The following is a 23,990-nucleotide window of genomic DNA, read 5'->3' on the forward strand; positions in this document are numbered from 1 at the left end:
AATATACGTGTTGTGGGTATGAGGTATTTCAATATAAAATCTTTGTCTTGGTTTCAGATGTTTCATCCTGTAGTAAGTATGGTGTAGATTTTAGAAAGTTTATCACACTTTAAAAAAAAAAGAATATATATTGTGTGGTTAGGAGAGAAAGAGAAGGGAAGATTTACTATCACCAAGTCAGTAGCAAGCACAATATCCAAAGTAGTGAAGTATGCAATTTGTATTGGTCACCATTGATTCAGATTATTTATTTCATGTCATTTGCACACTAAAAGAATGGTGTGTGTGATATTGCCTGGACTTCTGATAAATAATTATGGCAACAGATTCACTCAGAAAACGAATATTTTTTTCTCCTTCTACTTCCAGCACAAATGTTAGAAATAATTTTGTGTGAAAGTGAATGAAAAATATATTTCCAGATGTTTTTAATGGTCAAAAAAATTTGGGCAGCAGTGAACAATGTAATTTTCATTTTGAATGCATGCTTAAACTGTAGCTAACAACTAGATAGGGTCTCAGTGTTGAGACTTCCTGTCTCTTGTATTACAATACATTATGTTTTTTTGTCAAAAGTTGTTGTTCCTCCCTTACTATCACATACACACACAAAAGTACAGACACATACAAAAAAATGACAGAACTGAGAAACACAGAATTTATGATTACAGAACAATGAAGTAGGTTTGAGATTCATATTACTTAACCTCATATATCTTAGAAAGGCTTAACATTGTTTGCTTGATTTTAGCCTAGCCCATTGTTTGAAACCAGCTTTTGTAATTTTAGTTCATTTACTACTGCTTAGTCCTTAAACCTTTTTTTTTTTTTGGCCAATATTCATATTTGACATTTTGACAGTATATTATATGCATTTGATATGCAAAATAAAAATTTAAAAATAATGCTTTTTTAAAAAAGGGAACTATTAAACTCTATATTGTTGTGATATCTGTTAATGTTTATTATAATCTTCATGGAGGTAGGCATGCAGCTTGCAGTAAGATTTTCGTGGTTTGGTACCATGGAATGATCACTTACTACAGTGTTTCCCAAACTTGACAATTTTAAGGCATGTGGACTTCAACTCCCAGAATTCCACAGCCAGCAATGCTGGCTGTGGAATTCTGGGAGTTGAAGTCCACATGCCTTAAAATTGTCAAGTTTGGGAAACACTGACTTACTACAAAGTGGGATATGTTCTGACCTCAAGATGGAGAAGGAGCACTTTAGAATAACTGATTCACAGAAAGAGCTTCCCTGAATCTGAGCAGTTGTGGAAAAGTGTGCCCCATATCTTGTACATCACTTTCACTTGAAATACCTTCACATGCCCCATAATCTATCACTGCCATCAATAGTCAGTGGATCGAAGAAAATTGTGTTTCCTGACAAGACAGATTCTCCAGTACCAGTTTCCATGTAACAGAAAAAGTGGGAAGGTCCAGCTTCATCTGTCCCCATGTGGCAAGACTTGCTTGTTGACTTTGGGGAACTGACCAGCAGGGATGTGGGGAATGAATTGTAGAAATTTCTCATAGTAACATGCCTGGGATATCTTTACCTGAAGAAGGGAATATTGATTTTGATAAGAGGTGGTATAAAGGGAGACAGAGGTAATGTTGGAAAAGGAAAAGCCATTAAAAGATAAAGGAGACTCTAAGCAAAATCTCATCCCTGAGAATATAGTAAACATAAGAAAACGATTCAAACCTACTGTAATTTTTTACGATTTCTGAAAGAAGGGACAGAGAGTAACTCTAATGGCCTTTCAAGGTTTTGTTATACCTCACAACATTAAAATTATAGCAGACCTTGTGGTGTTTGTTTCCTGGTTTGACTTACATCAAAGGGCTTATACTTGCTCAGAAAAATATTTTGCTGTGCAGTGTCCAAGAAGGAACAAAAAGCTACCTTAAAAAGTTCTTATCCACATTGAAACACCTTGGCAATGGCTTGCAAGATATTGAATCTGAAATACATGCTATTGTGTCTTCACAGTGGACATTACCATTTTCTTCCAGGAAAGTGATTGCTAATACATTCCTTTTCACACATACCCATACAGGTTCTTTTACATTGCATACAAAGTTCAGTTGAAATCGTGCACAAAGCATCAAAAGGCAAAAACCTGCAGGCATACTAAGCAATTTCTAAAAATTGCCTTCTATTCTATTCCCCTATTCCATCTACTCCTATGCTGGAATAGCATAATGGTTGTGAGTTTTGCTTAGCATAGAGGGTTATTGCTTAGAAATCCAATATATAATAATAATAATTGTTGTTATTCCTATCATCATCACTTTCCTGAAAGGCAAGTTTTTCCTCTGGAGCTTTTGTTTTGTTTTAAGAATTGGAGAGTTACCATTACTACTTTTCCAGTCACTTGTAGTAGATTTGTTTGGACCCTCTGAGAGCTGGGGATAAAACCCTTCTAATTCTGTTGACTGGAAAAACATTAAGCCCCTAGATTTACGTTGTTTTTTTTTTTTAAAGGAGGAAAACTAGCTACACATGAAAAGAAACATCAAAACAATAATTTTAAACTATCAACCCTCTCTATGCAAAGCAAGTATTTTAATTACCATGCTATTTGAGCTATGCTAATAAAAGTAAATATATACGGAAAGAGCATTGCTTCAGTTGGGCAGTCTTTCCCTAGCAAAGGAGCTAACAAACAGCTATAAGCCTACAGAAAGCCAAGACATTTTGAAAGTGAAAGAGGGGCTGACAACATTCATTTCTACAGTTGCCTGCCTTTTCTGGTGATGGACAGATAGGCACTGCAAATAGGTTCTTTAAAACAACAGAATAATAGAATGCAATAAAATAATTGGAAATGACAGAGAAGGAAATGGACTGGTGGAAAAAAAGTAATTTGAGGAAGAAGGAACTAGTATGTCTGGAAGGGTTTGGTTTTATAAAATGGGAGGCAGAGAAATGGGAAATAAAGGAAATTTGCTTCATTCCTTAGTTTTACACTTTTAAAAAAGTATTGACTCCTGGTGGCTGTCTGCAGTTTTCCCTGCAGTTTTCTAAGCAAGATTTCAGAAGTGGTTTGCCATTGCTTTCTCCCTAGGGCTGAGAGAGAGTGACTGGCCCAGAGTTACCTAGTTGGCTTTGTACCTAAGGCAGGACTTTAACTCACAGTTTCTTGGTTTTTAGTCATAACCAGTACATAAAACTGGTTCTCATATGGCTACCAGTTTTATACATGGCTAGTATTTAATTCAAAGTAAAACAAAATATCAGAAATGTTCTACTCTTGCTATAAAAAATTGAAGAATATATAAAGTGTATTTCCTCTTTGCCTTTACTGTCTTGACAATATAAACATTTACAGAATTATCTGTATCTCATGGATAGAACTGAACCGTTGGTGCAGAATATTTAGACAAGCTCCTGGCATCCACGTGTAAGCATGTAAGAGAAATACAGTGAGAGTGTAACAAGGAATAGATAATGAACATTGAAACACAAAGTCTGTTTCATATGTACTTGCATGTGATGAAAGTACAAAAACATGGAGCTTTCATTATGATATCACATGCACATTTGTCACTGGTGTCATCATGATTAGATATAGCTGCATATAAAGAATTGCACAGGGGAAATATAATGAATGAGAGAATGTGGCACAGAAGGAAAACAGAGTACAGAAGTTGCAGAGTTCTATAGAAGTTAAATTAGTATAAAATCCAGTTTTTTAAATTTAAACTGGTCTGGGCTTTTTTTTAAATTGAAAACATATTCCACTTGAAACAAAGGGACTCTAGAATATTATATTCTGTTTCAGTTTGGAAAGTGCATAGTTCATATAGCAGGATATCTAATTTGAGATAAGAATCACTACTGAAAAAAATGGAATTGCATTCAGCTACAGTATTTAAGAGCATTTGATTCCTAAAAGTAATTATGGAGATTTTTTTAAAGTATTGCACCTGACCAAAGTCAGGAGTACAACTATATAGCACCGACAAGTAGCCCGTGACTTAACAATCATTTGTTTAGTGATTCTTCAAAGTTCAATGGCACTGAAAAAAGCAACTTATGACTGATTTGCACACTTACAACCATCTCAGCATCTCCACGGTTACATCATGATCAAAATCCAGGCATTTGGCAACTAGCATGTATTTATGACAGTTGCACTGTCCTGGAGTTATGCTATCACCATTTGTAAACTTCCCAGACAGCTTTTGACAAGTAAACTCACTGGGGGTGGGGGAGGGAGCCAGATTTGCTTAATGACTGCATGATTCATTTTACAACTGCAGTGATTTCGCTTAACAATGGTGGCAAAAAGATCGTAAAATGGCAAAAAGATCGTAAAATGGGACCAACTGGCTTAACGTTGGAAATTTTGGTTCAATTGTGCTCATAAGTCAGATACTTCTAGCTCTTTGGACAAGTGAATATGTTTTCTAATGCCTGTTTAAAACTTTGGTTTTTTTTATGTGCAGTTCCTGAACAGTGGTACTTTTCTGGCAGAAATTAAAGCCCCTGCTGCTACAGTCTAAGTGGTTTTCCTGATTTCATTGGAGTGGCAATACTTCAGTTTCCTTAGGAAATGCTAAACGTAATTCTAGGTATGACTCTAAAAGTGATATTTCCCAGTCATCACGCAACGTATGGTAGATTTCTGTTGAAGTTCTGCCATGTTATACTGCCAGCAAATGAGAGCGGTGAAAAATGTTTGGAAGAGTAATGAATGCTAAAATAACACAAAATAATAATGCTGTCATCGCTTGTTTTCTAGGGTATATGCAATGTGAAGATTGTTAAATATCCCTCAATTATTACCAATCATTTTCAAGCATTATTCTTTCAGCACTGTCATACGTTTGAATGCTTGCTGAATGAGTGGTCATTAACTGAGGACTAGCTGTATTCTTTCTAGCATTCCCATTGTTTTAATTTTATTCAAAATCAATTAATTACTAGGATATCTCAGTATAACATTCATAAAGAACCACGCTGTAAAATACATTCAAATGTTTGGGCAAACAGTGCCACAAATTTGTAACAATAAACTGTGGTAACCCTGGCAATTTTTAAATCCATGTCTTTAAAATAAACTGCAGATGCGGGCCTTCAATCTTTCACAGCCTATAGATTTGAAACACTGATTGTAGTCTTCTGAATTTCTGCATCATAAGCATGTCTGCTTATTTGCTGAATAAAACGCTTTGCCCTTTGTTCTGCATTAGGAATTTTAGAATTGATTCTTTCAGGAATTTTGTTTCCTTGGGCATATAGTATTTCACCAAGCCAGATTGGGGTTTCCCCTTTTTCAAACAGATGTTTGAGAGAGAGAAGGATAGAGGGATTTCCCTTCCCTTTGGAAGAGGAAGATATGGTAGATGGTTACAAGAGTGAATAAGGAAAATGCCTTTGCCGCTGTGTTTATGAAACATTCATAGTCAAGCAGCTGTAAACGGAGCAGACTCAGGGAGTGAAAGAACCTTCTGGAAAGTAACTAAGGGATGTCTACTGGCACGACTCACCAACATTTTATATCTATGTAGTAGAAGCAGTTTCCCTCAGGAGAGACCAAAAAATGTTTGGTTTTGATTTTGTTTAACCCTTAGCCTAACTACCTGACAGGAAGCCAGAGACAGATGGGTACCAGTCAAGTACAAGGTCTCTCAAGGCCAAGCAGCCCCGATGGTATGTAAGGGGTAGAAAGTTATCATTCAACACCACCTTGCAAGAGGGACCAGGCTCTCTTTTCCAGCAACTCACCTTGTCATGTTTGGCTAATGCAAGGGCAGCAGTAAGTGAAGCCATTTAAAAAGCTGTTTTTAAAAAAGGCCAGACACTGAACTAATATGAGGTGCTGGGTTGTAGCTTAATCAACTCTTCTCCGGTGTGGATGCTCTGACAGCAAGGTCTGTCCCTCATCAGCCATTCTTTTTTGGTGAAAGGACATGGAAACATTGAAGTGATAGACAAAAACCTCAAGCATCTTGGACTTCCGGTTTGCCATCGCAGTGCTGAGGACGCAGGAAGACGAGCTCCGTCTTTCGCATCCAAATTTGTTCCTCTGGGGGACCCTGGAAAGGGTCAAAAGTCACCCTGTAGGGGCGACAAGCAAGGAGGGGACCCCGATTTGATCGTGGGAGGGCAACAGCCCTTCTGTTTGATTTGGGGAAGCCCTCCAAACCGGCAGGGGAAAGACTGGCCATACCAATATGGCTCATCACTAAACTGCTGACAGCCAAAGTCAAAATCACCACCGAACAACTTTAAAGCAGCGCAGATGAAACTGGGTGAGACCTAATCCTCTCTTTTAAGTATTTTTTCCTGTAAAAGCTGCCCAAAGTATTTTTCCCCCTATGAGGAGAGAGGGAAGGGAATTTTTATCCCATCCTCTAAGAAAAGCAGTGACTAACTACCCAGGGGAAACAGAACAACTCTAAGAACATTTTTAATGTAATTGGATGTATTTTCTTTTGAAACATGAGGACTAAAAGTGTTCCTTTTCTCGTTGGAGATGTTTGTTTTTATTTATTTTTTTTAAAAAATAAGACTTGAAAAACCATCCTATAAATTTTGGATTTAAAAAGCTTAAAACGGCTTTGGTGACATCTTGTAGCGAAGTATGATATTATAATTTGCTATTGCTTAAAAGAGACTTGGCTTGAAGCCCAGACTTTAGATAAAATTTAGGCTAAAAAGTATTGATAAATGTAACGAAAATAAATTCTTAGTTGAAAATAAGAATTTTATTTACCCAATATAAGATATTTATATATATTACTGAATTATTGATTAACCCAGATAACACATATAATGTTTTTGACTTATTAGAGGGGGTACTGTATTATTAATTAGATGGTTTAACATGGGGGAAAATAAATAACTTTTAGAAAATAGAACAAGACTATAATCAAATAGATAAGATGTGTATTTAGAATATTAGACTTTATTACAAAAAGGGAAAAAGGAAGAAGTTGAGATAAGGAAAACTTTGGTCACCTAAATATAAAACACTTGGAAATCATAAATAACAAATGTTAATTTGAATATTGATGGGAAATTAAAGTTTTTTTTGGGGGGGGAGTAATAACAGGATATTGATTGTATATAAGGATCAAATGAAAACGCAATTAAGATATGTATGAGCTAAACATCATGGCTTCAAAATCTAAGGGATTGGTTTGGACAAAACTCAGCAGCACTTTTTTGTGTGGCTGCTGATAAAAACAGGATCGCCAACATGATCGCCAATGTCCGATAACAGATATGGCACAAGAAGAAGATAAGCTAAACAATATTGATAATTGTAACAAAGATGTTTTTATTTAGTTGATAATAATAAGAACTGTATTAGCCTAATATGAGGTAGTAGATTTTAAGGGAAAAAGGAAATATCTGATGCTGTAACACAACGTTTATACTAAAGATTTATGTATGCTATTGAACTATTGATTAACCCAGTCATCACTTTGCTTTTTAAATACTCAATTGTAAGATGAGAAAATTAATAAAATATTATAAAAAAAAACCCTCAAGCACCTTTTGGCTTAACGTAGAAGAGTAAATGGTGCAAAACATGATGCATAAAATCCATAGCTGGTTATTTTTGGCATCTGAGGTGGAAAATCCCACAAGCACCTTTTCCTGTTTCTAGATTTTTTTTTTTAAAAAAAGCATAATCTATTACTAATAATATGGCACAACGTTTTTACACCCTGATTCAAAAGTCAACTGCCTGGGCTTCTACCCAACTCTAAAAATGAAGAACTGTGGGAAATAATTTGTGAGATTCAGAATGTTCTAGATTAGCTTTCAATCGTCTTGGCTACATGGCAAGATGTTTGGTTTGTGAATGAAACTGAAAGGTCTTTAGTAAGTAAGTTAGATGTCTATAAATTAACTAATGACTTCTATATTAAACTATGGTCAGGGGAGGATCCTAGTAAATGGATTATTTACAAAACCAGAAAAATAAAATAGGGTTAAAATACGTTGTGTAATATGAAAAATGTACACTTTTGAATAATATTCTGTTTTAAGTAGTAATGGTTGAATGGCTTTTGGGCACTCAGAGCATCATAAAGAATATGATAGTTTGTAGGATAATGTTTCTTGCTGCCAGATAGAAAACCTATATTGAGGATATATCACCCATAGCATGAGTTTAACATGCAATTTGTAGCGGACCATGGCTTTCAACTAATATATTCAACTTTTTATTATTCAGTCTATTTGTAACTAGTAATTAATCTAAAACTTTTAGAGCATATTTCCAAACCAACAAATATCTAGCTATGCTATGTATTCTGGCTAATAATACATTTTGAATTGAGTCTTAGGAGTGCCTTAAATCAGGAAGGGAGCAGCCTGCAATGCTAGAGAGCATATGAGTCTTTTCTACGCAGCCCAAAGTCTTCTGAGCACGCCAGTGGAATTCATGAAGGCAAAGGCCAGAGAGTGGTATACCACTCCTATCATTTAAAGCACACATGTTCAAAAACAGGCTTTATAGAATTTTTAAAGAAAAAAAGGAAATTTCTATTACCCAAAAGCCCATGAAAAAATGGAAACTTTTGGTATGTGACCCCACTCATTCTCTACCTCATTAGCCTATCCTTTGTGAATATGGGTTCACAAAGGATAGGCTAAATTATAGCTCATAACCACCCCTATCTTAAATCTTTTTTCTTGCATAATGCCAGAAAGAAGTTTGACAAAAAAGCCAGATGTGATCCCTTTTAAAGCAGAAAACATCAACAACAGATGTATTTTCAATTTGTTCTCTTAAGTCATATTAACATTTATTTATTTTTACAATTTGCCTCAAGCAAATTGAAATTTGTTCTGCATATTTAAGTTCTGTCTATGTGCACAAATGCAATGTATGTTTATCCTTGAGGAGAGAAGACTTGGGGGGTATGATAGCACTTCAAATAGTTGAAAAGATGCTGCAAAGAAGAAGGTCAAGACCTGTCCTATCTCATTCCAGAACACAGGACACAGAAGAATGGTTTTAAGTTGATGGGATCCACTTTATTGGTTTTGTACAGGTGAAAGCTACACAACCATCCCTTTGGAATGCTTTCATTTGGATTCTTCCTGGATAGGAAATTGGGCTCAATGGCCAAACTGGCCTGTTCCTAATAAATCACTGTATGATTTGATACATTGGATATGCTAAAGTCCATTATATGGTGAATTGTTTTCAGTTAACGGGTCTTAGCTTATACAATTATGCAGCATTCCCTTCAAAATCTATGTACAGTAAGTGGATTGCTCTCAATGGACTACAATCCAATTACATGTCATCACTCCCACTTCAGGTCAGTGAAGGGCAGTAGAAAGAAACTTGTCCTTTCTCTCAGCAACCACTACATACTGTACCAAATCTGCTTCAGAGATTTAGAAGATCCTCTACATCAGTGTTTCCCAAACTTGACAATTTTAAGGCATGTGGACTTCAACTCCCAGAATTCCACAGCCAGCGTTGCTGGCTGTGGAATTCTGGGAGTTGAAGTCCTCATGCCTTAAAATTGTCAAGTTTGGGAAACACTGCTCTACAGCATTGAGAGATATAGAAAAAGAAAGTATTTGTGTAAGTTGTTTCCCTCTACCTTCCAATCACCAAAACTATTAAGCTTTCCATAAATGGAGGATCATACCTGGCTGAAGTCCAGAAATGAGATTGTTGGCAGCTGCTAGCATCTCATGAATCCCATTCAGCAATAAAACAAAGAAATATACATTTTCTGTGAATACAGAACATTTCAGGAAAAAGATGAGTCTGTGTGCCTGTACATTTATACCCACTTTCCAATGATGAGTAACACCTGTAGAGAACACACATTTCAAGGTCTCGTCAACTTCTATATGCCATGAGTCTAGGAGTGCTAAATATTTTGATGACACTCCTGCTGGATCAAGATGCTATGTTTTAGCAGAAAGATTGGTGAAGCTTATTGGTTCTGCTGCATCTACCTTGAAGCCAAGATTTCTCCTTGAGTTAGTTTAATAGACAGTTTCAGATTTATATTTTGTTGAACTCTGTGCAATGATACAATACTTTGGAACAGGTCATAGGGCATATAGATTTAAACTTGTGCCAAGAGTCTGGACAGATGAAGTTAATTAGCAAATGAAGGACAGCTGCCTTTTATGTTTCTACACCTCTTTGATCTGACCTATTCTTCAGAACTCTGTGGACAAGGCAGTTAAATGCAAAGACATCATGGCCCTCAAGGGTGATAGTCCACACAGCCATGAACTATTAGCTTTATTCATTAGAGAACTTTAAACCTGCTGAAATCAGACTGACACACAAAGAACTATCCCTGCAGTCATTTCAGTTTCAGCATAGGAGGCTTAAAACAGTTTTGGAACATATGCTTCAGCAAATGTCTAAAACAATATTATATTGTTTATTGATAGGGAGTTATATATATATTAGAACTCAGTTTAATATTTGGGTTTTTCAAATTTGTAAAGCCCTTGTGAGTGGCACACATAGAAAGTGTTTTTGACTGGGGGTGGGGGGGGGTGGGATTCACCTGTACCCTAAGACTCTTAAGATGTTACTGGTCAGAGTATCTTCTTCACCAGCGAATCCTTGGTACTCTCTGAGCTCGGTTGTTTCCTTGCAGACATTCCTTTATCTGAATAGTGCCTGATAAGAAGGTAACTTCTTCACTTCCTGGTAAGAGAGTTACTGGAGGAAGCCTCCGTCAGTACCATTTGCTTTCACAACAGTCTTTTGTTTTTAACTTCAAATCTGTTTTTTTTTATATTGCTGCTTGCTTCTCTTATAATTTTAATGTTCATAAATCAACTGTTTTAATGTACTTCTTTTTTTGCAAAACTGCATAAATTGTCATTAACCTTATATATATCTTGCCCTGCAAAACAACACCAACCTTCTTCTAAGTTTCTAAATCTACAAGTGTACAGTAAATTCAACATGTATTTAAGTGCTGTGTTATCACATAGTTATCACATTACTGATTAACAACTAGAAATATAAATGCTAGACTTCAAAGTAGCTTGACCTCCTTATATTCCCCTAAGGAATATTAAATAATTTTTTCACCCATTATTTTTTGAGATACTAACATTTCCACCTTTTTTCTCTCTGTTATTTTGGGCTCTAAGCCTGTTTCTCAAGAATGTGCAAACATAGTGTCATATTCTCATCTTTTAGAAAGATGACAGTTTTAGAAAAGCTATAATTAAAAAGTTTATCACAGTTGGGTGGTCAGCAAAAGAGAGTACTAGATTTAATGCAAATTTGAAAACAAAACTGCAATACAGCAATTCTGTTGTTTGAACTCTATTCTCAAATGTGATACCCTCTCTTTCAAACTAGGTAAGATTTTTTTTCCTTTGCATGTTTCCTATTAGGGTTACTATATTTCATTACATTTATTTCTATTTCTTCTAGTTTTGCAGAAGAAGACTTGAATATAGAATCTGGAGAGTTGTAGAAGAGACACTGTTCATATCTCAGAATTTTAAATAAATTGTAAATCTTAGTGTGGACCATAGAAATAAATTATCTCATGTATACACCTTGAAATTGACTAGAAATCATCTGTTTAAATGGACCTTAGGGTAGAATAGCAGTGTTACTTTTCCTATCCAGATATAGTAAATGATACAAAAGTTGGTTAGGTCCATAATAGTTGTATTTTGTTTGGCTCACTCTCAAATCATTATGATTGGTTTCTTTGAATCTTCACTTGGATTACCAGTAGCTGCTGATGTCTACATTAAAGAAAATCTTGACAAACCACTTATCTAATATAAAACCATTCTAGCATGCAAAGATGGTTTGGCTGGTTAACAAGAATATATCATTTATTTTTTACATAGTTCTAATGAAGCTTGTTAAAATTGCAAAATGTTCAGTTCAGATTCTAATAATCTGTCATCTTTGAGCAAGATACTTGAAACACCAATGGCAGCCAACTTTCTACATTTTTCTATATTTTATATCTTTCATGACAGCCTTAGAAATGAAAATGATTTTGTACTCCTTGATGATGTTCATGGAAAGAAACAGGTTGGATGTGACCTTGTTGGTTTTATTGTATTCCTCTGTGACTTTTAATACATTAGGCCATAACATTCATGGGCAAGACTGTAGCTGTCTTGCCCATGAATGTTTTCCTGTATTCCTAGTCTATCCCAGAGGATATCCGTGGGTGATTTCTGTTTGGCCCCATTGAGCTCTGTGGTATTTTCTAGTTTCATTCTCTTCTCAGGAGTCAGCAGCAGCTATGCTGAATATGATTGATTTAATTACAAACAAACAAATCATTCATATTTATAGATTAATTTTAATTCTTTTATGATGTGTATTCATGAATTAAACCACATATTCAAGTTTTTCTACACAGATGTATCCAATCACATTCTGTTCATTGTTCACTGTTCACTGCCTGTGCTTCATCATGTCTTCTTACCCATCATTCATGTCATTTTGATAACAAAATGACAAGACTTACCCTTGGGCTTGGTCTGTATGGAAAGCGAGTCCGGTCAGGAAGGGAGAAGGCTGGTGAGGTGGGGGTACTCCGGGGAGGGGAGAAGGTCGGAGCATCCCGGTTATGACTGGGATGGGCAGATATGGCGGGAGCCGAGGGGCAGGCCATCTTTGGGGAACGAGGACTCGCTATGTTAGAGCGATTCCTTGTTCCGGCCCCTCAAAAGGCTCATCCTGTAGTACTGGTGACAGGGGAGTATAGGGCCCTAATTGTAGGCTGCTGTTGCTTAATGCCAGGTCCATTGTCAGCAAAGCCCCCCTTGTCCGTGATTTAATATTGGACAGTGGGGCGGACCTGGCATGTATAACCGAAACCTGGCTGGGCCCTGAGGGGGGTGTTTCCCTCTCGGAGATGTGCCCGGACGGGTTTGTGGTGCTTCATCAGCCTCGACATCAGGGCAGGGGTGGGGGAGTGGCAGTCATCGCTCAGAAGTCCTTGAGTCCTCGTGGGATTCCTGCCCCGGAGGTTGTTGGGTATGAGTCCCTCCTATTGAAGTTGGGTTCACGGGTTCAGTTGGGCTTGCTGCTGATGTACCTATCTCCCAGCTGTGTTGCAACAGCCCTGCCTGCGTTGCTGGAATCAGTAGCCGGGTTGGCGGTGGAGTTCCCCAGACTTATAGTACTGGGGGACTTTAACCTACCATCACTCGGCGATCGCTCAGAGGCGGTGCAGGAGTTCATGGCTTCCATGGTAACCATGGACCTGACCCAGGTAATTCAGGATCCAACTCATAGGGGTGGTCACACACTCGACCTTGTGTTTCTCTCGGGGCAATGGAGACATGATCTGGAATTAAGGGGAATAGAGATCTCTCCCTTGTCATGGACAGATCATTTCCTATTGAGCTGGACTTCAGAGCATCACTCCCCCATCGCAGGGAGAGGGAGCCGACTAAGTGGTTCCGCCCCAGGTGCCTAATGGACCCAGATCGGTTCCAGGAGGAGCTTGGGGAAATACCTGACTCCCTTGTCCACAACTCGTCCGGGTCCCTGGTTGCGGCCTGGAATGAGGCGGCGTCCAGGGCCCTGGATCGAATTGCGCCTTTGTGACCTCTCTGTGTTGGTGGTCCCCGGAGGGCGCCTTGGTTTACTGAGGAGCTCCGGGAGATGAAGCGCCACAAGAGACGTCTAGAGCGACGTTGGAGGGCCAGTAATTCTGAATCTGACCGATCACTATTAAGAGCCTATCTTAGGACTTATTTAGTGGCGATAAGGGCGGCAAAGCGTGTTCACTTTTTCGCACTTATTGCATCCGCAGAATCTCGCCCGGCCGCCTTGTTTAGGGTGACCCGCTCCCTTCTGAAAGTGGAGGAGGCGGAGGAACCCTTGCAGGGGAGAGCTGAGGAGTTTGTTCAGTTTCTTTCGGACAAAATCGCTCAGATTCAGAGAGACCTGGACTCCGACTGGGCAGTGCCAGCCGAGTTGCCAGGGGCTGGTCTTAGTCATGTTATCTGGAGCGAGTTTGAGCCTGTGACCCCTGATGAAGTGGACAAGGCCGTGAGGGCAATGAATGCCACCACCTGTTTATTGGACCCGTGCCCCTCCTGGCTGGTTTCTGCCAGTAGGGAGGTGACATGAGGCTGGCTCCAGGCGATAATCAATGCCTCCTTGATGGAGGGGTCTTTCCTGCAACCTTTAAAGGAAGTAGTGGTGAGGCCCCTCCTCAAGAAGCCTTCCCTGAACCCAGCTGTTTTGAACAACTTTCATCCCGTCTCCAACCTCCCCTTTGTGGGGAAGGTTGTAGAGAAGGTGGTGGCGTCCCAACTCTTGCGATCCTTGGATGAAACTAATTATCTGGACCCTTTTCAATCTGGTTTCAGGCCCGGCTACAGCACTGAGACTGCTTTGGTCGCACTGACCGATGACCTCTGGCGAGCCCGGGATAGGGGTTATTCCTCTATCCTGGTGCTTCTTGACCTCTCAGCGGCTTTCGATACCATCGACCATGGTATCCTTCTGCGTCGTCTCGGAGAGGTGGGGGTGGGCGGCACCGTATTGCGGTGGTTCTCCTCCTACCTCTCTGACAGGTCGCAGTCGGTGTTGGCGGGCGGACAGAGATCGACCCCTAGGCGCCTCGATCATGGGGTGCCTCAGGGCTCGGTCCTGTCCCCCCTCCTTTTTAACATCTACATGAAACCGCTGGGTGAGATCATTCGGCGACACGGGGTGAGGTATCATCAGTACGCGGATGATACCCAATTGTATATCTCCACCCCGTGTCCTTTCAGTGAAGCAGTCGACGTGATGTGCTGGTGCCTGGAAGATGTGAGGGTCTGGATGGGGGTGAACAGGCTTAGACTCAACCCTGACAAGACCGAGTGGCTCTGGGTCTTGCCTCCCAAAGGCCAACTGGATGGTCCATCTTTAGTCCTGGGGGGGCAAATTTACCTCCCTCAGTGCAGGCACGCAACTTGGGTGTCCTCCTGGACTCACAGCTAAATTTGGAACAACATCTATCGGCTGTGGCCAGGGGGACCTTTGCACAGGTTCGCCTAGTGCACCAGTTGCGGCCTTATTTGGACCGGGAGGCTTTACTCACAGTCACTCATGCCCTTGTCACCTCAAGACTGGATTACTGTAACGCGCTCTACATGGGGCTACCCTTGAAGGGCGTTCAGAGGCTGCAGTTGGTTCAGAACGCAGCCGCGAGAGCGATTGTGGGTGCGCCAAGTTACGCCCACGTGTCACCTATCCTCCGCGAGCTGCACTGGCTTCCTGTGGGTCTCCAGACGCAATTCAAGGTGCTGGTTATCACCTTTAAAGCCCTTCATGGCATACGGCCAGGTGACTTACAGGACCGCATTCTGCCGCACAGTTCCCAGAGACCGGTGAGGTCCCATAGATTGGGCCTCCTTCAGGTCCCGTCGGCCAGACAATGTCGGCTGGCGGGCCCTCGGGGAAGGGCCTTTTCTGTGGTGGCTCCGACCTGGTGGAATCAACTTCCCCCTGAGGTTCGAACTACTCCCACCCTGCTGGCCTTTAAGAAAGCCGTTAAAACTCTCCTGTTCCGGCAGGCCTGGGGCTGATGTCCCCGGGGGGGGGGGGTGGGATATGATCGGACTCGCGGTATGACTGTATTATTTTATTGTTTTATGATTGTTTTAATCTCTGTACGCCGCCCTGAGTCCTTTGGGATTGGGCGGCATATAAATAAAATTAAATACAAAAATACAAAATAACAGAACTTTTCCCCTTGATTCTCATCCATTTACAGTATTGCCCAGTTTACTCCAATGCTTACCTTGGCTTTCTTATCAAGACAATTTGCTGAAGCATCACATCACCAACCTACAAATTCTTATTTTCATATGTATTCTCAACTGTCTAGATCAAGGGTGTCAAACTGGTGGGCTATGGGCTGGATGCATCAAAGCAAAACCACGCCCATCCCACTACCGGCAATGGCAAAAAAAATTGTGATGTGTCGCAACACATCACATGACATTGTGAGTTTGACACCCCTGATCTAGATGATGCCAGTTCATACTTTCTGAGAAATATGCAGTCCTTTCATTCTTAACTTGCATTTATTCTTGGGGAGGGGGGAGAATTCCTTATTTTTACGTAATGTATATTGTGCTCATTACCATTATACTTCTTATATTCCAAGTCACAATCTTCTATCTTCCAAAACCATCACTTTGGCAGAAAACAGAGAAGGAAACAGACCAGAACACATTCCCCCAGCAACCAATATCCAGATAAACAAGGATTAACACCAGACACACAATCAAGCAGAAAACAATACTCTAATCAATATCAAGGGAGCCTAGCAGGCCAAGCTACCATATATGAACAGGGAGCAAACCTCCCACTTATTAACACTGATTATGTTACCTGATTGGGTAATGAAACATCTGCCAGCAAATAACCAAGCTCCAAGAGCATCATTGATTCCACAGTTTAACTCTGAGCTACATATGTTGTCTTCTATTGAAAGTCATCACTAGATGAGTCCACAGATATTCTTTCATTTTGGTCAATCAAAGTTTTTATATAATACATTTTGGTAAGAGAAGGAATGAAGAAATTAGAGTATCAGCCTTAGCTCTATTTCAGCCACATGCTGTATGCGGTGCTAGTAATAAGAGTAGCACCTATCGGTTTTACCAATTTGCCTTGAGTCCTACCAAAGACCAGTTTCATCCAAACATATTTGTGCTGCTATACACAAACAAGGATCTCTGAAATACAGAAAATCTTGCAAAACAAAATGGTGTGATTTATATGCTATCAGCTAGGAGGTAAATGCAATATGATGGCATACTCAGGACACTAGCATTAGGCACTTAGGAAAAAAAAAATCTGTTAGATGTTTTAATTCCCAACTTTCAGTTCATTTGATATTTGCTGTATTGAAGTAGTTTTCATTCCTGTTGGGTTCTTAACTTCTGCTGCTTTTATTGTTGTTTTAAAAAAATGCTTGTTATACTTTTTTTAAAAAAAAAATCTTACCCTGGGAACTTTTAGCTATGGGGTTACTATAGCTTCCACACATGAACTGAATTGAATTGTGCATGAACCAGTTAATTTGCTATATATATCCTGAGCTGACATCTTGCCAACTTTTGCTCACCTGCTTGTCAAAAAGAGACCATTAAATGTCAAAAGTTAGTCCCTAGAGGAAAGGTATGATACAAATCTAATAAATAAACAAATGTCCACCACAGTGCTAGTACAACCTTCCCTCTATATCTGAATACTTACATCTACTTTGACAGAAGACCTACTCCAAATGTGGTTAGTTAGGAACAGACAATACTGGTATTCCAATCCATCCAAAGGTTTCTGCAGGGTGAGAGGGGTAGCTGGATGGGAAGAGGAAAAAGGTGGAGCCAAAAGACAAGTATGGGTAGTCCTTAATTTACAATTGGGCTCAATTACAACCACTGCTGAGTCCAAAATTTCTGTTGCTAAGTGATACATTTACAAGTTCCCTTGCCACAGTTGTTAAGTGAATCAGTGCAGACATTAGATTGGTAACATGGTTGTTAAGTGAATCAGGCTTCCCCATTGACTTTGCTTGTCAGAAGGTAGCAAAAGGTGATCACATGATCCCGGGACATTGCAACTGTTGTAAAAATGTGTCAGTTGAATTTTGATCACATGACCTTGGGGATGCTACAAAGGCTGTAAGTGTGAAAAATGGTCACTTTTTTCAGTGCCGTTGTAACTTCAAACAATCACTAAACTAACTATTGTAAGTCAGGAACAACCTGTATGTATTACTAATTGCATCTTTAAGTTTAACATAGGGATGAGAATAGTTTTTTTATACTGTTATTCTATTTTTATACTAAAGTTTTTTAAAAAACAGACAAAATGTGCTATTTGGAAGATCTAATGCTGCTGTAGAATTATATCTCATTGCCATGAAGAAGAAAAGTTTTAAATTTACAAGCATGCATTTGAACTGGCATTTTAATGTTGCAGAAACTATAAAGTAGTCTTAATTGTTTAATCTATTTTATTTCATATTTGGATTATGAATGAAACCTTTTTTATAAACAGCAGAAACATTCACAGGGTTTCAAGCGTTCGTCAAGTAACATAGCAGTCTTTTGGCAGCGAAGGTGTTGATTTTGACAGAAAATCATTTTTTAAAAAGCTTTATTTTTCATAAATCAAGACCTAATAATTAATACTTAGTTCATATGTAGCAGTTTAACAATCAGATGTATTTTTATAAGGCAAGGCAAGGAACATATTTCAATATTTATTATTATTTTGTATACTCTGACATTATGCAACCAAATGCCAAAACAAATATGTATAGTTCCAGCTATGTAATATACAGTGCCTGACATGTGTTTCTCTCTATGAGCAAATTTCCATTGTGTTCTGCTTCCTCTGTGACTATCTTATTCCAGGAAAATAAGAAAAACACATTGAAAAGGGTGAATAATGTTTTCCGCAATAAGGGATTCATGGGGTGGGGGTATTGCAATGCATTGCATATTTCATTCTTCCCAGCACCTATGACCTGATTTGAACAACACATAGAGGGTAAAGACTGTAACCTGAATGGGTATCATTCCTGAAGGCATTGCAAAATGTGCAGAATCTATCTATCTATCTATCTATCTATCTATCTATCTATCTATCTATCTATCTATCTATCTATCTATCTACTTACCTGTCCATCCATCCATCCATCCATCCATCCATCCATCCATCCATCCATCCATCCATCCATCCATCCATCTATCTATCTATCTATCTATCTATCTATCTATCTATCTATTTCTCTTGCAAAGGATATTATTGTAATGTTTTGGCTGGAAGATTTTTTTCTAAGCAGTTTCCCTACAACCTGGCACACAACCCAGAGAAACTCAGTGGTTGCTAGAGGCTCTCTGCTAACACTGGCCCATCTTGCCTCAACTTGGTAGAATAACTAGCAATGGATGTTATGTGAGCCATAAACTCACACCCACAAAACTGGAAGTAGAAAATTAATATGGCAGAGAAAATGCTATTCTAGAAACACAAATGATTCTTTTGGCAAACACAGATGTAAATTGCAATAGTAGAGAATAAATATAGCTCAGGGTTGATTTGTTGGGTTCTTGATGTTCTCTAAGCTTGGTTTTCATCTTTTTTTCACCTAAAAGAGTTATTTTTATCTGTCTGTTGAAATAATTTCTGATGTCATTCTGAAATGAACCCTATTAATGAATCTTTTAGAAAGAATAACCAAAAGTCAAAGAAAATGACAAACAGGCCTGACCATATCCTCTCTTGTCACACACCTATTAACCAACAGCCAAGTAAGCAAGAACCAGCATCTAATATTTGCTGTAAGCAATAAAAAATAGCATGCCAATTAAAGAAGAAACATTCCCTCCAATCAATACATGCTACTTAAACCAACACAAACTCCACTATATAAAAGAACCAACAATTGAATTGTGTTAGATATTTTTCAGGTTGAAATCTATAGCTAACAATTGCGGGGAAGAAAATTTCCTCTTCCTGAGTACATTTATTATTGATATTCAAAGGCTCTTTGTTCTAGTGATTTACTGAAATCTGCCTTGTTATGGTTTTATGAAAGAGATTTCTTTTTTTTCTTTACTTTTCTAAGAATTCTTGAGAATTTCATTCAAATTTGTCTTGGTAATATTTTTGAGCTTATTTTATTGTTGTAGGTTGTAGAGGTTGCTACTGTTAGACATCCAATGGTTGTCACAATGATAACAATGTTGTCATGCAAATGATAAAGATTATATGATTTGCATCATTTGTAATGTTGGCATGACATGACTCTCCTCCCCCTACTACTCATAGTGTTGTTTTTGGTTACATATTTTCTGTCATTTTGAACCCTTCCTGGTTGGCCACATTTCCCACAATCAACAAAGTCAAGCGCTAGATTTTAAGAACAACATGGGATGACAGGGAAACTATAGATCGACAAAAATAATATTTATACACATCCCTGAAATACTTCATAAGTAATAAATGCAAAAGCACTTTAGTCCACCCATGCAAATTTCACTTGCATTTTCCTTATCTTTGAAAGCAGTTTTAAACACAAATTCTATTTCAGCAATTTGACTGAGATCTGGATGAAAAAAGTGCAGACTTTTTCCTTGTTTTAATGAACATGCATAATTAAGGTCCTGGATCTGTGTCTCTCCTCTCAACCTGCTACCACTATTATTTACTACTCTTGCCCATGATTGTACAATATGGCTTCAGTTTCAAGTTCTATTATTCACAGAAGACTGGTATCGAATATTTAATGGGCAGTCTCAAAGCAGAAATGGTCAACCAATTTTCCAAAGCAGCTAAGGCACAACAAGCAGTAATGGATGGAAATTTATCAAGGAGAGATTTAACCTAGAACTAAGGACAAATTTTCTAACTCAGAACAACTAATCAGTGAAACAGTTTGCCACCAGAAGTTGTGGGTGTTCCTTCAATGGAGGGTTTTAAGAAGAGATTAGACTACCATTTGTCTGGAATGTTATAATGTCTCTTGCTTAAGCAGGGGGGTTGCACTATGGTCCAAGGTCCCTTCCAACTCTGTTATTTCTGTTATGCTGGTCAATAAGCTATAGTTATACTGATGATCACATGTTAAAAAGAGTCTTCAAAGCTGACAGGTTCAATATTATGTAAGAGAATAGCACACCTTTAAAGTCCTGGACTATTTTTCAAATTGTCAGAAATTCAGCTAATCATAATCATCATATTTTGTGGACAAATATTATTCAAATGGTAATATAGAATTTATTATTATTATTGATAAGGGATATATATTGAATTTTATCAGTTTAATTATAACTCTTGCAGTTGCTCTGGTTATGTTCTTTTTGCTCCCTTCTTGCCTCTCCCATTCCTCCCTCTTTCCATCCATCTTCCCTTCTTCCATATCTGCATACATATTCTTGGCTATTATGCAGAGAATGCTGTCTTGGGAAATGAACTAACTAGACAAAACTACTATGTAATTAAATGATGAGAACAAAGAAGAGATTTTTATTCTTTAAGAAACAGAAAAGCAGATAAAATTTTGAAGTTACCAAAATATATTTGCTACCAATGGAAGTGGAATTCATCTGATTTATTTGTTGGAAAAATGCCTGCAAGAAAAGAAGAGGAGAGAAAGCTAAGAAAATTATAACAAATGTTATACCAAATGTTCATGAGATGTTATATTTATTATTAAAGTAGGCTTTGGGAAATTCCAAATACTCTCATACAAAAAAGAGATTTGGACTGAACAAACTGCTGGTAGAAGCACCCTTGTGGTTAAGAGTAAGAATCAGAAAATACTATATAGTTGGATACAGTTCAGAAGGCTGGCACTATGTAAGGCAAAGAAGAGGGAGAGGAACAGGAATCCTGGACACAGATGAGATTGTGAGGAGGATCACGTTGAAAAGTAGGTGCTCCATTACTGGTCAATGCAACGTATTGATCAGGTTAAGAAAATAATTGTGGAGGAACAATTAAATACTGTAGTCCATCCACCTAATACTATAGTCCAGTGGTTCTCAACCTTTTTAATGTCGCGACCCCCAACCGGTCGTAAGTCGAGGCCTACTCAACCGCTCGTAAGTCAAGGACTACTCAACTGGTGCAGCACCGTTTGCAGAATGGGACTTTTGGCAGGCTCAGCAGGGCAGAGACAGCCTGACAATTCCTATTGGCTTTTGAAAGCCAATAGAATTAGACTCTATTCAAGAGAGTCTATTCTATTGGCTTTCAAAAGCCAATAGAATAAAAGGGAGTAGCACAGCTAAGGAAAAGGGGGAAAAAATGGCAGACTGCGTTGTTTGGCGACCCCCGTGAAATGGTCGTTCGACCCCAAATGGGGTCCCGACCTACAGGTTGAGAACCACTGCTATAGTCCATCTTATACCCAGTGCAATTCACTTGACTTAACCAGTTTTTTTTAGCATCAGACCAAAGAGAAATCGATTATGAATAGTAACAGATTATGTAACAATGATGAAATATATCTCATAATGTCACAACACAAACCCAGCTTTATGTACCTGCATTCTGACACTGCATGCAGGTAAATAAATCTCATAGCATGTATTGTGTTATTGCAACCTAAGTTTCATCATTTGCCCCCTTCCTATGAACCACAAGATTCTAACACTTAGCCTTAGTATTCTAAGATTCCAAAACTGCAGATGTGGCACTGCTGCAGAGAAATAATATATTGGAATTAATGAGAGATCATTAATTTCAATCCTGTAATGTCTTGGCTCAAGTTTAACACTTCAATACTGTTTTTACTCAAGGCTTAATTTCCCCTCAAAACTTGACTGTCTCAGAAGAAGACCCAAGCTTTTGTGTTATCCTTGTTTCCCATGCTAAACATGCTTAGCACTAGAACATTTGATACTTCAATAGTTGTAGAGATCAAATATATTTACCAGGTTTCTCTCTTCTATCATCTTACAGGTCTTGTAGAAATTTGCCTGATGCATCCCCTCGATGTGGTGAAAACCAGGTAAGGTTCTGCTTGAACAAGTTTTATTGACATTGGAAGGCATCCAAATTGGAAGCTGTCAGAATTCAAAACGCTCAAACTTGTCCAACTAAGATAACTTCTCCCTTTAATGGCATTTATATTTACTTAATCTTTTTCATAGTATTTGACAGGCAGAATTTAAATGGCATGATGCATTTCTGCTTGGAGGTCATCTGGAGGTGCTAAATACCTCTTTATAAAATGCACTCTTCATGTGACAGCCTGAGATCCTTTTTGTTGAAAAGGAGGAGGGGCCCCTAGGAAGGTGTGTGTATGTGTGTTCCTCTGTATTGTATATATATCATCTGAGGTACTGTTTTGATTTGAAGCTGGAAATGACATATTGCTTTAGAAATAAAATAATATTGATCGCAGATGTGACACAGCTAGTCATGTTCTAAAAAGTCATCCAAAAGTATTCTTTCAACCTGTGTTTGCACAGGGCAGTTGGGTAGTTTCATGGTAGCCACTTTCAGGCACATTCAGAGATTTATGGATGGCAAGTACCACGTGTTCAGTTGTTTTTAAAAACACTAACATGTTTAGTGCTAGCATTGTAATAATCATTGTATCATCATCATCATCGTCATCATCAAAAATGCTTGTCATGGTAAATGTTTCAGATTCTGTTTCTAAAAATCACAACCAGTCAGTTAGCATAAGAACACTGCGCCTGAGTCATTTGGGGAAAGCTGCTATTTTTCCCCCTGCCTTTTGCAGTTCAAAACAAAAGTTAGAATAGCTTTAGATTTTGGTTTATTTATTTGTTAGACTTACATCATTCCTTACTTCACAAGCTCAAAGCAACATATACAGTGCTTAGTGTAACTGAGGGACAGAGAGCTTCTGTGACTGAGGGTAGACTTGAACCTGATGCTAATTCAGTCCTTTAACTCCTATCCCACACTGCCTATTACAAATTCTGCATCTGGATATTTGAAATTAATAATATAGAGAAATTTAGCCAACTATATTTTTGCATGTTTGCATGGTTCCCCCTTTGCAGCAAGCTGTAAGTTGTTTTAACATTTTATAGGCACTGTAGTGGCACTGTGTTAGAATGCAGCATTGCAGTCTAACTCTGCCAGTGCCAGGAATTCAACCCTGACCGGTTCAAGGTTGACTCAGCCTTCAGTCCCTCCGAGGTCGGTAAAATGAGGATCCAAATTGTTGGGGGCAATATGCTAACTCTAAACCTGTTAGACAGAGTTGTAAAGCACTATGAAGTGGTATATAAGTCTAAGTGCTATTGCTATATCTTTAACAAACTATGTTGGCCTGGTTTGATTTTGTGCTAAGTGCAAAGTAAACAATGCACATTCTGGTTGGTTATTTATTTATTTGATTTCTATAGCCATCCATATCAACAAGTGACTGCTAATTCAGCCAGTCACTTCACTGTGACTGTGTCTAAAACTATTGTGCAGTTGAGGTTAATTGTCATAAAGTTTCCTGAAGAAACAAGGCACAGAA

At 38.5% G+C, this 23,990-nt stretch overlaps 1 protein-coding gene across 6 annotated transcripts in view; it reads left to right on the forward strand.

Moving 5' to 3' along the window:
• Positions 1-23,990, forward strand: part of SLC25A21 (solute carrier family 25 member 21) — a 257,481-nt gene that overhangs the window by 135,207 nt on the left and 98,284 nt on the right. For all 6 annotated transcript variants that reach the window (XR_005557738.1, XM_039351812.1, XM_039351807.1 and 3 more), the window contains exon 2: positions 22,448-22,496. Coding sequence is in view for 5 of the 6 variants with exons in the window: in XM_039351807.1 (XP_039207741.1) it covers positions 22,448-22,496 (49 nt within the window). In the remaining variant the exon portion in view is untranslated. The remainder of the gene's footprint in view (positions 1-22,447; positions 22,497-23,990) is intronic.

Source organism: Crotalus tigris, unplaced genomic scaffold (assembly GCF_016545835.1).
Source record: "Crotalus tigris isolate CLP2741 ecotype Arizona unplaced genomic scaffold, ASM1654583v1 scf7180000018371.15429387391:27106975, whole genome shotgun sequence".
Classification (NCBI taxonomy): domain Eukaryota; kingdom Metazoa; phylum Chordata; class Lepidosauria; order Squamata; family Viperidae; genus Crotalus; species Crotalus tigris.